The sequence below is a fragment of the Setaria viridis genome, chromosome 2 (assembly GCF_005286985.2).
Source record: "Setaria viridis chromosome 2, Setaria_viridis_v4.0, whole genome shotgun sequence".
NCBI classification, from domain to species: domain Eukaryota; kingdom Viridiplantae; phylum Streptophyta; class Magnoliopsida; order Poales; family Poaceae; genus Setaria; species Setaria viridis.
Genome location: NC_048264.2, coordinates 18,329,773 through 18,343,167, shown reverse-complemented (window position 1 = coordinate 18,343,167; position 13,395 = coordinate 18,329,773). Strand labels below are relative to the sequence as shown.

General features: G+C 41.3%; 1 protein-coding gene and 1 long non-coding RNA gene across 3 annotated transcripts; one reads left to right on the top strand and one right to left on the bottom strand.

Annotated features, from left to right (window-relative positions):
* The first annotated feature begins 251 nt into the window (after positions 1–251).
* On the top strand, positions 252–2,676 carry LOC117845054 (uncharacterized). Of its 2 annotated transcripts, none has more exons than XR_004637995.2 (4): positions 252–1,005; positions 1,813–1,892; positions 2,156–2,245; positions 2,487–2,676. It is a non-coding gene; the product is annotated as an uncharacterized lncRNA (long non-coding RNA). The 2 variants fall into 2 exon arrangements; XR_004637993.2 differs by having other exon boundaries at positions 252–1,038.
* A 282-nt stretch (positions 2,677–2,958) lies between these two features.
* On the bottom strand, positions 2,959–12,781 carry LOC117845053 (protein argonaute 16). The gene is made up of 22 exons (XM_034725929.2): positions 10,222–12,781; positions 9,890–10,092; positions 9,115–9,333; positions 8,885–9,021; positions 8,710–8,807; positions 8,510–8,607; positions 8,278–8,434; positions 8,058–8,174; positions 7,872–7,979; positions 7,726–7,788; positions 7,532–7,645; positions 6,009–6,174; positions 5,818–5,933; positions 5,571–5,708; positions 5,192–5,322; positions 4,995–5,060; positions 4,093–4,156; positions 3,910–4,021; positions 3,751–3,824; positions 3,531–3,625; positions 3,421–3,452; positions 2,959–3,276 (listed from the first exon to the last, which is right to left on the bottom strand). The coding sequence occupies exons 1-22, from the start codon at positions 10,399–10,401 to the stop codon at positions 3,104–3,106; spliced, it is 2,661 nt and encodes an 886-aa protein (XP_034581820.1). The 5' UTR covers positions 10,402–12,781; the 3' UTR covers positions 2,959–3,103.
* Positions 12,782–13,395: the final 614 nt, after the last annotated feature.

Sequence of the window (13,395 nt, the reverse complement as noted above, 5' to 3'; positions counted from 1 at the left end):
GGCCTAATCTTAAGCGCCGACAGGTGGCCCGATACTCTGGGGAAATGTGGTCCCGTTTGTGTCGTCCGTCCGTAGCACTCACATTTCAAATGAAAATCTGCAGATTCAAACGTACAGGTTTACAGGCATGTCCCGTTGCTAAAATCCACAAACCTCCGTTAAACTTAAATGTCAACAAAAAGCTCCTAGCATCTTATATAACATCCTAAAATCTGGAAGCTTTACCAAAGGGTCCACACTGTACCATCCGAAAAATAGACCCGAAAACGCCTCTCTAGAGATTCCAGCTGACCAACTGACATCCATTTAGGACACAGAACTACCAACCTATTACGTTTCTTCACAACCTATTAGGACTCCTTTGGGAACCTGGAACCCCGAGGGAATCCCGTCATATTCCCGAGGCTGGAATCCCGCGTGGAGGGCTGGCCACAGGCGAAATTACCCCATCATTTGGGAGAACACGAGACGGGGGCGCCTAACCCGATCCGTGAGTTTTCCACGTGCCAAACCCTCCCCACCTCGAGGGTCCGGCCGCCTCTTCCCCGCGGCTCCTCCTCCTGCGCCTCGCTCCTCGTCGCCTCCCCGTCCTCGCCGTCACCTCTAGGTTGGAATCGGTCCTTGACTCCTTGTTGACCTCGCAAGAGGGGGTTGCCGTGCGCCCGTGAGAAAGGCGGCGCCACCACTACCGCCATCGGCCGTCGCTCCCGCGCGACCTCCTCATCCCCTTTCCTCTTCTCACATCATCCCCTTCCCCATCTCCTCATCCCCTTTCGTCTTCTTTCTAGGATTCGATTTGGCTGTCCTCACTACTCCGGTGCCGGCCTTGAGTCCTACTGCAGCGACTATGCTACATCCGTGGGAGGAGAGGTGCTGTGTACTCCAACTTCACATCCGACATCTGTGGGCGGCACCAGTGCCTCCCCTCCACACGTGGCTACTCCGCCCGCCGCCAGTTTCGTGCCGTCCATTGTGCGTCCTCCCGTTCCAGTCCGCGGAGATAAGGTCTTTGGATGTGATGCTTGTTTGGATGTTCAGGTTTGGGTTAAACTAATTCTTTAGTCTGCCATTGCCGATGCTGAGGTCGATTAATCGGCAAAGTGCGTGGCACTCCGAGTGCAATCAGTGGGTTAGGTTGTCCAAATTAGTGATCCACAGAAGTGGCACATGAGTGACAGAACCAACTTGAATTTCTTTGCTAGAGAAAATTATTAGATTGAACTCGAACCACAGAAGCAACTGCTCTGGTTTTTCCTGAAACTGTCTTGAAAAAATCATTACTTGAAACAGTCTTATGCTCACCAATCTGTACTTGGTGCTGTGGAATTAATTGATTCGTTTTGAATTAATTGTGCTGCTAAGCCTGACTGTTAGTATCATCTCTGAATCTTCTGCAATATTTCAGTCATCTCTGAATATTTCACTGTTTGCTTCCATCAACCTAAAGAAAGTTTATTTTATTTGGCACTTCCACACTGCTGTCTTGAAAGCCATTACCTGTGAATGTATTATTTATCTGAGTGGACACACTTAATTGGTTACTTATAATTCATGCTCCCTGTAATTCATGCTCTGTGTAATCAAGTATTTTAGTTAATTATAATTCATGCTCTGTTCGTACTACTTGGTAGTACTATGTAGCTTTCGCAGTTCACATCCTATGTAATGTCACTGTCATGCTCTAGAACTCATTATCATTTGTTCATTGCTTGCCTGGTAGTCTTTGTTTACTCTTCCAGGTTAGTTTGGTTGGATAGATAAAACTGCATCAGTTTGACACCATTTTAATTATTAGCAATTGTGTTTTTACAGAATCTGTGAGCTACCAGATTTTGGAATTAACAGATATACGCATGCTAAGTATTAACATAAAGCTATTCCTTGGAACACAGGTACATCCAGAGCATATGTGAAATTTCTGAATGGCTCTCCAAGCATCTGTCATTTTTATCACTTGTCGTTTAATGTGCCTTTTTAATTCAGTGAACCTACAAGGCTAGGTCCATTTTTTCTTAAACAGTATCTTCCTGAATAATATGGCCAAATAAAAATATTAAGAATGATATCTACTACTAGCTGCTGCTTTGATATATTATAATTTAACTAGAGTATTCCCTGAATAACTAGGGTTCTCTGTTGTTATTTTTCTAAACAGGGCCTGCTAGGTGCTACGGCCAGATCAAGAACAAGTCATACTGAAAATCAAGTTGCAGCTATAGTGTCTCTAACCAGATCAGGATTTGAGGTACAACTGCAAACTTTGCACCAATTTTTTTGTCCTTGAATGTGCATATTATAGGAGTGTTTGCCCTTTCTAGCATGGTTGAGTCTGCTATCTGCTTTTTGTCATTTTGACAACAAGTTTTGAACATTGTTTTTCAATATTTGCTTCCAATACTTCCAATATTATGGTTGAGTTGCATATTTGTTCTTTCTGTTACCAAATAAAAAATTGTATCCTAAGCATAATGATGCTTCCTTTGTAGATTGAGCAGGACTCCTAATTTGGGAGGTGGTATGCGAACTTGTAGCTCCAGGTGAGCAGGAGTCCTAATTTGGGAGCTGTGCAGAGTACTTGTGAGCAGGAGTCTGGATTTGGGAGCTGACATGTTAACTTGATGTTCCGTGTGATGTTTTCTATGATATTCGCTCCTATGATGTTCCGTGTGTATGTGATGCTTCCCTGCGTATGAGCCCTCCTGTGATGTTTCTGTGTGTATGTCTGTATGATATCTACAGCAGCAGCAGAACAGCAACAGCCGCAGCCGGCCACAGCAACAGAAGCAGAACAGCAACAGCAGCAAAACAGCCGGCCACAGCAACAGCAGCAGAATAGCAGCAGCAGAACAGGGAGCAGAGCATGCGGGTATGGGATCGGGAGTCCCAAACAGCCGAAGCTGGAGGGAGGTTTTTCTCCCCCTGCCTGGGGAGGGAAGCGGATGGGAGGAAAATCAATCCTGGGGAAGTGCTGCTCGGGGCTGCTCGCCCCTGTGCTTCCAAAGGAGGCCTTAGGTTTCTTCACAAAACGGTTACCCTGCCGTGTACCCATTATATCTTCCTTCACAGAGTTAGCCCTACCACACAATGGTCAACCAAGATCACCTCAACAGAAGAACATGGAACTGCAGACATCAGCATGAAGCCGCGGCAATTCTGGGATTGCTGCTGCTGATGACGAATTGACACCACTGCCTGATGAGGTATCAGCGAACTCTTCGAATTTCATGAACTGGCCCACCTGAGCTGCTGCTAGGTGGGCGTAACAGATAGGTGCCACTGAAGAAGGAAAACCAGCAATAATCAAACAGCAAGTAATATCTTAAAAAACAGAGAAGAAAACAGTACAAAGGCAAGCACACAACAAAGAGTGTAATATCTTCAAAAAGAGGATGCAAACTGCAATAAAGTAGTTATCCATACCAACAGAAATTGCAGTGGTGCTCCTCTGATACCTGCACAAGCATAAATATGTTGGCATCCTCCCAGCTCTAGCACAAAAGAGTAAGAAATACGTAAACAGATGTGCTTACACATATGAAAGTGAAAGAACTAGCTTCTGGAGATTATCTGCTGAGAAGCCAATCTCATCGAGCAACACATGGTAGTGGGTGGGTCTTGAGGTACCCTGTAAGAGCATTTAGGATGCTATAAATAGGAAACATGCCTGGCATGCAGTCAAGTTATTCATGGTAATGAACTAATGACTGACAAGCATGGCCAACCAAAATCCCAAACTGTGCTAGAACTTACAATTGGTCCAGCTTGAGCACACATGTAAAAATCATACTGCCTTGGATGAACAATACCAGAGTCTACGACAGTCCCTGATGCAAAGCAAAAGTGCCAGTTGCTGAAGCTGTTTAAGTGGCAAGTACCTTTAGCAGTATTAAGTGGGACAGGGGTGTTTACCAGGTGGAACGTTGTCTGGCGAATCAACTTGGAAGAGTTTTGTGTGGTGATTCTTTTGAGCAATGATCACTGTGAACTTCGGAAGGTCCCCCTGTCCCATACTCTGATAAGCCTGTGTTGTCGAGCTCTTGTTAGAAAAGGATACCAGAAAGCCAATGAATTCCCAGGTAAACTAAATGTCACCTTTATGATTTGATTAAGCTCAACATTCAGTACTTGGCTAAATTGAGACTCGCTCACACCATCCCTGCATAAGTAGACCATAAGAATAAGAACTCATCAATACTGTGGAAACAGAAAACTCATGGCAGAAACACTGGAAAATTCACGACACCACAGTGAGTGCCCAGTTCATCATCCAGGAAAAATGAAGTACAGAAAATGAAGCTCTCTAGTACAGTTTCCCAGGGCTATCCAATTTGTTCAAGACAGGAAAGGAAGGAACCACAAAGGCACTCTTCCGCAAAAAATAAAGACAAAGGAACATACATTATTTAATTAACCATCATTGTATGAAATTACTTAAAATTAAAATGTAACATTGAGTTAATCAAGCATAACAACTTCAATCCTCCCAAAAATCAAAGAACATCAACTGAATGTTCAGAAACCATTCTTACTGGCAAAAGCAATATGGGTACTTATGATGCATTTCACGCAAAGTGAAGTCAATCCTGGACTATTCATCCTTTAACAAAGACAGAGGAGCCCACATTTAAATAAAAAATGCAGTCAATTTTACGAAAAGATGATAAGAAACTACAGATTTTCTTATTAGAAAAGATACCAATGACAATACAGAAACATAATCAGCACTACGGATATTTGACCTTTCCTATTTTAAGACTGGAAAAGTTCTGTAGCCCCAAACTTTCTCTTACAATATCAACATTCATAGTAAAGTAAAAAAAAAATCAAATTAGCATGGAAAGACCATTTGCCAGTAAAAATAATGATAATTCAAGAAAGCAAGTCACTTGAGTTGGATAAAACATTAGGCAGTACACATACATTGCAGCTTAGCTTATTAAATGTATAAAAAAATCATAGGCATAACTGAAAAGAACAATTAAATCAATACAAACCTGAAGATAATTATCTGCTTAGGCTTTCTTTGTTGACTGGTCTGGTAGAAGTCCAGTAGAAGTTCCCTGCAATGCAATGCGAGCGAAAGTAAAAAAAAAGAACTTTGTTAGTGCAATAACTTCATATAACATGCAGATACTGTGAGGTACAACTAGAAGAACACATAGAAAACTGAGAAGATGTTAATTTAAATCACCTCATTATGCCATCATCCTTCCCATCATACAGCGGCTTAAATAGAGAATCGATCATCTCTACCTTTGGAGATTGGGTCCGGACAGATGCTCTGTACCGTGATATCAGTGGCCAGCATCTAGACCCAACAACCTGCAGAGTAAACTTCATTATAAATATCACATCACAGTGAAATAAATATAAAACCAGCATGTGACACTGCTCGTAGATTTCCAGAATGGAATATGCAATAAATTCATTAATGTTCCCCTAACAACGGTGCAACTTATTGAGCTTGCTATTCATTTGAACTATGGAACTGCATATAAGGTATATGAAAAGTTAATGTGAAAATCAATCTTCACTCGATGCAAGTAAAGCAAGAGAGAACAAAGACACACCGCGGCAATTGATGGTATATCTGCTCGACCTGGAGAACCATGTGAAACATCCATTCCAAGAATTAATGTCGGTATCTGAGTCACAACTGGTATCATCTGGCGATGTTCCAATGCCAATTTAGAATTCATTCCACCGAGCTAGTCAACAAGAAAAGTCATATTTGTCAAGAACGTATCCACATCAATAAGAGGTGGTTTCTTCAAACAAGGCACAGCTGCAAAATCAGATAGAGCGATGAAATTTTACCTTAGCATTAATTTTTAGAAGAACATTGGTGAAATACTGATCATTCATCTTATTACTGGGAGCAATGCATTGAGTGACAATACCCATTTCATGAAGATTTTTCTTCTTCCATGGCCCTTCAAAGCATATTAAGTTTAGCAACAAAAAGTTTACATGGTAGCATAGAAACAGTAACTGTGTATCATATTTACCATAAATATCACAATTCTTCCTCTCTGGTAAAACACACAACAGAAACTCCGGAGGGCCAGGAAGGCTTGTTTTGACTTTTTCGAACATCCTCTCAACCCTTTCAACAGGTGAACATCTCCTGGATTGACTGTCCTCATCCACCAATGTGTGAGGACGTTCAATAAACTATGCAAAACATGGGATAACTTTTATGGTCAAAGCACAGCATCACAAGAATGTTAAGTATTTTCAAACATTTATGAGGTGTTTGGTTTGAGGGATCAGTAACTAGGAAGCTACAACCTTGTAATATGAGAAGAAATTCTCAAATCCTGTACTCTGTTTTAACTGATGTATAATATATGTGTTTCACCCAAAAAACCCTATCTAGTATGGCGTGGTACGTCATGGGATCATCCCATCGATTTTGGTTGGATCCCGCCATTCCTCATTTTACACTAATCGTTGATTTGTGAGCATGGTTCTTAAGGCGTTAAGGCAACCTGTGGCAACTCACCCCCCTCACAACGCCTAGGCACATAAGGTGCGTGGCGAGGCGACACCATAGACATATCCTAAACATACTATGGTAGTGCAACTAGTAGCACATACATAAGTAGTTCACCAGGGAAACCAGAAATATGCTTAAGTCTAGAATCTCTCAACTCTCAGCTCTCAGCTCTCAGTATCGCAGAGCAAAGCACAGCCAAGTACAAGCAGAAGATTAGAGCAGAGAAAGCAGGAGAGGAGAGGGAAGACGGCACAGAGCAGAAAATAATTGGCTGATTCAAGCACAAGACTGAGAGATGAATAAGCTAATAGTTATCTGGGTAGAGCAGAGAGGGAACGGGGATGACATGGATGCTGGTGGAGACCGGAGTAGGGCTGTGCGCATGGGACTGCAGGCCAGCGGAGGGGCCGGAGGTGCGGCCGCACGGGATCGACGAACAGAGATCCGTAGGTCGCAATCGTGGATCGGCAGAGATGCACGTCGCCGCAAGGTTCCATCCCGCCTCCCTCTCCTCCCCTTTCTCTTTCCCTCTCTCGATTAGTCAGTTGTGCCTCGATTGGGCAGCTATACCTGGTTGGCGCGCTCGTTTTCACGCTCGTCGCTCGATTTCCTGTCCGCGCCCCATGATTTTGCGCTTCCGGCTCAATTTCCCGCCTGCCCGCCCCTACCTTTCCCGTCTGCTCCCCTTGATTTCATGCGGGATGCTTGAGTATGGCAGCCGCATCGTCCTCCTGGACACCCAGACGACGCCTTTTGGACGCCCAGAAGATGCATTGCGCCTGAAGCGAACGCCATAGGCATCCTGGCTAGGCGACGGGGATGCCTTGGAGCCCCAGCACACCCCAACACCTAATCGTTGCCTAGGCGATGCCTTACGAACCATGTTTGTGAGAGATGAGGTGGTCACGAAACAACCTATTCCATTCCTCAAAACAAAGGAAGGTGGTTAGGTTCAGATGATCCATGACCATCTCATCCCTCAAAATCAAACAAGCCATAGTGGAAGAAAATAAACTACCACATAAGACTTACAATGCCTTTGCTTCGTCCACAGTTTATCAACTCTCTTGAGATTCTGCTCATGTCACAACGAGCAGAAAAATTAACGATAGCCCAACGCTCAATCTTGACAGGATCCAATAGCCTCTGTGATAGTTTACAAAAAATTAAAGTTCACACAAATGTTCCAGATAAATGTGTTCTCTTGCAAGTAGCTCGGTAACAACCTTGTTATTGTAGTTCCACCTGCCCCTGTTCGGGATGCAGTCTTCACTGTTCCCCACAACCAGCTGAATAGCATGTTCAAAAAATTATAAAACATTACATGTATATGAACATAGTACAATGAAAAAAACGGAAAAAATAGGCTAACCGTTGGTGCAGAGAGAACACGACCATCAACACGAGTAAGATGTTTCTCGATTTCAATACCACAAGAAGATAAGATTGGATCATCATCATACCTATTACTTTTTACAGCCTGTAAATTATAGCTGAGTTAAGTTCAAGGGGAAAAGGCTGGGAGAAGCAATAACCTCGAACGAATTTAGTAACCCACATCTGTAACAACTCGCATTCTATCTTGAGGCTTCTGTCGTGACTTTTCAACCAAATTTGCTCTTTGTTGAGAAGATAGTGCTTTTGTATAACGTTGGAGTGATACCATGTGGCATAACTGCAAAAAGCAAATATAATATCACCAACTTGAATATCAAGTGCAATCAGAAACTATGATAACCAGACGACATTAGAGACTTAAACAAAAACAGGGCTGCAACCTCAATTGGGAGATAATTAGGACGTTTTGGTTTTCCAACATCAAGGCATGGCAGATAAGGCATCATTAATTCAACCTGCTTGGACTTAAAATAATCCTGAACAGTAATATCCATAGTTTGAACTTCAATGCTTCCATTTCTAACTTTCATTGGGAATCTGTGCATAATATATTTCAGAATCAGCAAATAAATGGAACAGTATGGAAAGCACATCATAAGAATAGAGCCATACGTCTGTCTGGAGCATGGTTGATCGCTAAGGCCAATGATCTTGAACTCCATGTTGTTGTGCTTAGCTTTAACTCTCAGGTTTTTAAGCATTTTCCTGGCCTGTGTCATTAATAGGTATAAGTTAATAAGACTATTTCAAGCTCTGTTCTTTAGAAAGGAAATAAGTTAGGATTCCAGGATGAGTTATTTTATTCCAGGTACCCTGGGCCAGTCAATATCCCTGATATCTCTGACATTTTGATTTGTGAGGAGAAAATCAATAACTGGTCCAGGAGTCACAATCATGGTGGTTGAAACATCTGTGTAACAAAAAAACCAATGGTATCAGCATTGACAATTTGAATAAAAATTCGAGTACATGTATTCAAATGCATACCCATGTTCAATGAAAGACCACCAATTGTAGTCCGGAAACTAGAGTGGAGTCCACGACAGCCACTAACTCCACCAGTTAAATCAACAAGGTTTCGACTGTCATCACTGAAAAATGACTGCCTAACAAGTAGACAACCTCTGTATACAAGAAACAACAGACACATGTGGCAACCAAACAGACAAATAAAAATAGCAAAATATGTTATTGTGACGACAAAAGAAATAGCATACCGCTTAGCCTGCTGTTGCCTTAAAACAATGTCAAGGACTCTCAGAGCATCCTGAGCATGTTCTGACTCACTTCCTCGAAGTGCCAAAGCAACTGACTTTAGAGGAATCTTTGCTGCATAACTTATGGCCACAATGAATTTTTTTGCAAGATGTGATCGCTTTACTCGCTTTTTGTCAGCTTGACTAGGGCTTCCATGTCCTGGACTTCCACCAACAGCCCTGAAGACAGATGAATTGAGTACATATTCATATAAGTTGTCTATTGGGGATTCTTAATTGCAGTACCTATAGGCTACTTTAGCATATCAAAAGGTATTATCTCTGTTGAGGTTCAATTTCTTTTCCAGCATAATGACAGACCACACTAAACTTTCTTCAACACAAGCGGTTCAATAGTCCCTTTATCTTTTTGTACTACAAACAATTGAATTTACAAAACAGAGTTAACAAGAAACCTAGTACTGAAATCTCTCCTTTTTGCAATACCATTATTTCAGTGTACAAGACAGCGTGAATAAAAACCTAGTCCCACATGGTCACATAGATAAAAGATGTCTATAGATGGTTCACCTTTACATAACCTGAACTGAAATTCCAATTGAAAATATACAAAATTGAAGTAAAATTTAGCATGATGGGTAGCTAGTAGCAATGAAAGATATGCATATATGGGAACCGTGTAAATAAACTAAGCAGGATAATCAATCAACACTCATACATTTTCACTTCATAGCATATCAGTTCACAAAGTTGCTAGAACTTAAAGTGCATGTACCTTGAAGATGTTTCTTCCAAGATAACAGTGAATTCAAAGTTATTCTGTGGAAGTGGTCCCACAGTAAATAAACATTTCTCTCCATCATATGCAAAATCCTTCCCATCAAGTTCAGAACTGTATGTTTGCAACAGTTTATCAATGACCTTTCGGCCAATACCCTTACCATCAACCACCTTATCATCCTCAGATTTGATGGAAACCTACAATGTAACCAAAGCGATTTCAGAATAAAACATATGAGCAAGTAACACAGGCTGAAGAATTGTACCTACAATGTAACCAAAAGTAAAACAAATAAGCAAGAACAGAGTTTCAGGATTGTCCATTACACTGTATTGGTAGAAAACAGCATCTACTCCATTAAGCTTCACAGCAAAGTGGTTTGACAGCAACCTAATCGGCTTTCCTTCACGACCAATGCTAGGCCGTGCCATCGGTGTGCGTTTAACAGTGTCATCCTTAACCACTTGGACAGATCCAGCCATTTTAGTAGCCATACTATCAGGCATCCAAATAAAATCGTTGTTCGAGTGTAAGAGATAAAAAAAATGAAAAAAAAGGAGAAATAGCACATAGACACATAGATTAGTTTTCCTTGCGAGTATTGTGAAGAATGATATTCAACATGTAGGCAAACAAATCAGGCAAAATGGTGACATCAGAATTTAATTTTATGGAAGGATGATGGAAATAGTATATGAAACATGAAGGCATGCAAATAATGCATGTGAATAAGGTAAGATGCTCGTGTTGCATATGAGAAAGAAACAATAGATAACCATTGGAATAAAGCTTTGCTGAAAAGAAGGACCACATATCAAAGCCAATGTTAATGTCACTTAACTCTTTTACAGTTTTTGAAAAAATAAACATTGTAATGTTCAATAAAAACAATAAACTTTGTAAGGGGAGAAGCTCGTTAAAACATGGAGCCTGGCTCTAAAAACAAAAGAAACACATGATATCTACTAGAGAACACTTAAATGCAGCACAATTATCCATATGAATTAAGACAATACAATCAACAATACAAATTAACATTTGAATATTCTGCATCGATATGCATCTATTTCGACTAATTCCACCAAGACAATCTACAGTGACAACTAAATTAGCCATAGCTTGTATCACTTTGACTTTTGACCAATCCTCAATTGGTGCAAAAGACAACCAAAAAATGCGAGTTGTTACTGGAGACATCACACATACAAACCAATACGCAGAATAAAACAGATAGAGGAATGTAAATAAAGATATGCTTATAACATCAATCAAGCATTTAGTGTATGTTTTTGTCTTTTTACAAAGAAGCTCAAGTGAAAGGAGCAGATATTACCAAAGTTTTCTTGCAAGAATTAAGTTGTTTGATGCATCAAACTATAACCTTATGGCATTTTGTTTTTTTTTTTGGAGAGAATATGGCATTTTGTTTGAATGCAAAAGGAACCGAAACAATAAATGAAGAAACAAGAAGGGCGTATATTTTTAAAAAGGAAAACCGGAAAGGTAACCCGAATGCCTATTGATTCCCGGCGGAATCATTAGCAAAGAAGCCCAAAGGCCAGGTGGCAATATACAATTGGCCATTTTGGGACCATTTTATGTAGAAAATTGGCTAAAACCCTGTAAAAACTCAGAGGAACGTGCTTACACAGAGAACTAGATGGCACACTGTTTTCATCCAAATAAAATACGTCTACAGCAGAGTCTAGCACACTGTTTTCAAACTCAGAAAAAGGGGAAGAAAGGTGCATTTGGTTCTAGACTATCAAAAGCAAATATACAAGTAAACAAAATTTCTGTCCACCACAAAACCAGAAAGGCAAGGCCCAAGACAATAATACCACAATCCCAAGATATCTCACAAAGTGCATAAGTAAATTTTGGGAAACACCACTAAATCAAAAAACTGAGTCTAACTCAATAGAAACAAGTTGTGTTTGGTAAAACACTGTTCTGAGTGGCCAAACAGATGTGGTATTACCTCCTCGGATCATCATAAATCGCAAAACCATTTGTAATTTCAGAAACAAAACATGATGAAGAGGAAAGGGAGATGGAAAAAAGAAAGAAGTGAAAAACAGACGCCTCAACCTCAAAGCAGTGCTAGAGGGGAAACAGATGAGGCATGAGCCTAACAAATACAGTGACTTCAAATCAATCAACGTATAAACAGGAACCGAGGTAAAAAAATTGTAGATCATGAACAAACACTACCAAAGTATCACCAATTCCAACGCTGAGACTCTGAGGTGCAAAACCGCAAGATGAGTTTTAGAAATCCAAAACACAACCGCACTGGTTGAGCACGAGATTGGTGCGAGTCCGTACTAAAAAAAAGCATGCCGTTCCATCACCAACAAGCACCAAACAAATGAACTCAAGCAATCCCAACATAACCCTCAATGATTATAACAACTCGAATAGTAAGCGATTGAGTTCGTTCAAATTTCGCGACTGCAGATTGGAAGGGGCCATTCGGAGAATTCCGTCAGAAATCACAGATTGCAAGCACAAAGCCATAAACTCAAACTCGCAACCAGAAATTGGAACGACACATACCACGCCACTGCATCGAATCACAGGCATAAACAAGCGCCGAGGAAACACATATAAATTGAAGCGGCGCACGCACGGGAAACCCACCCTCAAACAGATGATTACATCACAATTGGATAGATGGAATCTGCCACGAGCAGCGCACGGCGCGCTTCCGAGACCAGATAACAATCTCCCATCAAAACTCCGGAATCTACGATCAATCCGAAACCCCTAGCAACCCACATTGGCTAGAATCCAAAACCCCCCGAAAAACCCCCGCACGCCACAAAACCCCACAACCAAATAGTTTCAGATTCCGCCATGGAGCCACACGAGAGCAACGAGCGGATTCGAACTCACCTTCTGGAACTCACCCAAAGAGGAAGTCGCCTCAACCTCCTCCCCTCCGCCGCCTCTCCCTCTCTTCCTCCCTCGCTTCTGCGCCAGGAGGGAAGAGGTGGAGGGAAAAGTAAAAACAAAGGCAGGCGAAGCAGCGGCGAGAGAGACGGGTGGAGAATGGGTGGGGTTGGCTATGAAGGGGCCGGGACGCCGGGTGCTTCGGCTTCGTCGCATCGAATATTTACTACTAATTAATAATATTTAGGAGTGTTAAATATAGAATAATTATAAAATTGGAGTGTTAAATATAGAATAATTATAAAACTAATTGCACATGTGGAGGCTAATTCGTGAGATGAATCTATTAAACCTAATTAATTCATGATTAGCACATATTTACGTAGCATCACGTTGTCAAATCATGGACTAAGTAGGCTTAATAGATTCGTAATCAGCTCATATTTAGTCCTTCTAATTAGTATCTAAACATTCAATGTGATACAGCTAAACTTTAATCCGTGAAACCAAACACCCTCTATTCTGCGATGAACGGATCTGTAACTCGAGAAAAAGGCGGGCTAATAAAAAGGCGGGCAAAGATAGTTAGCGCGCGGTCAGGATCA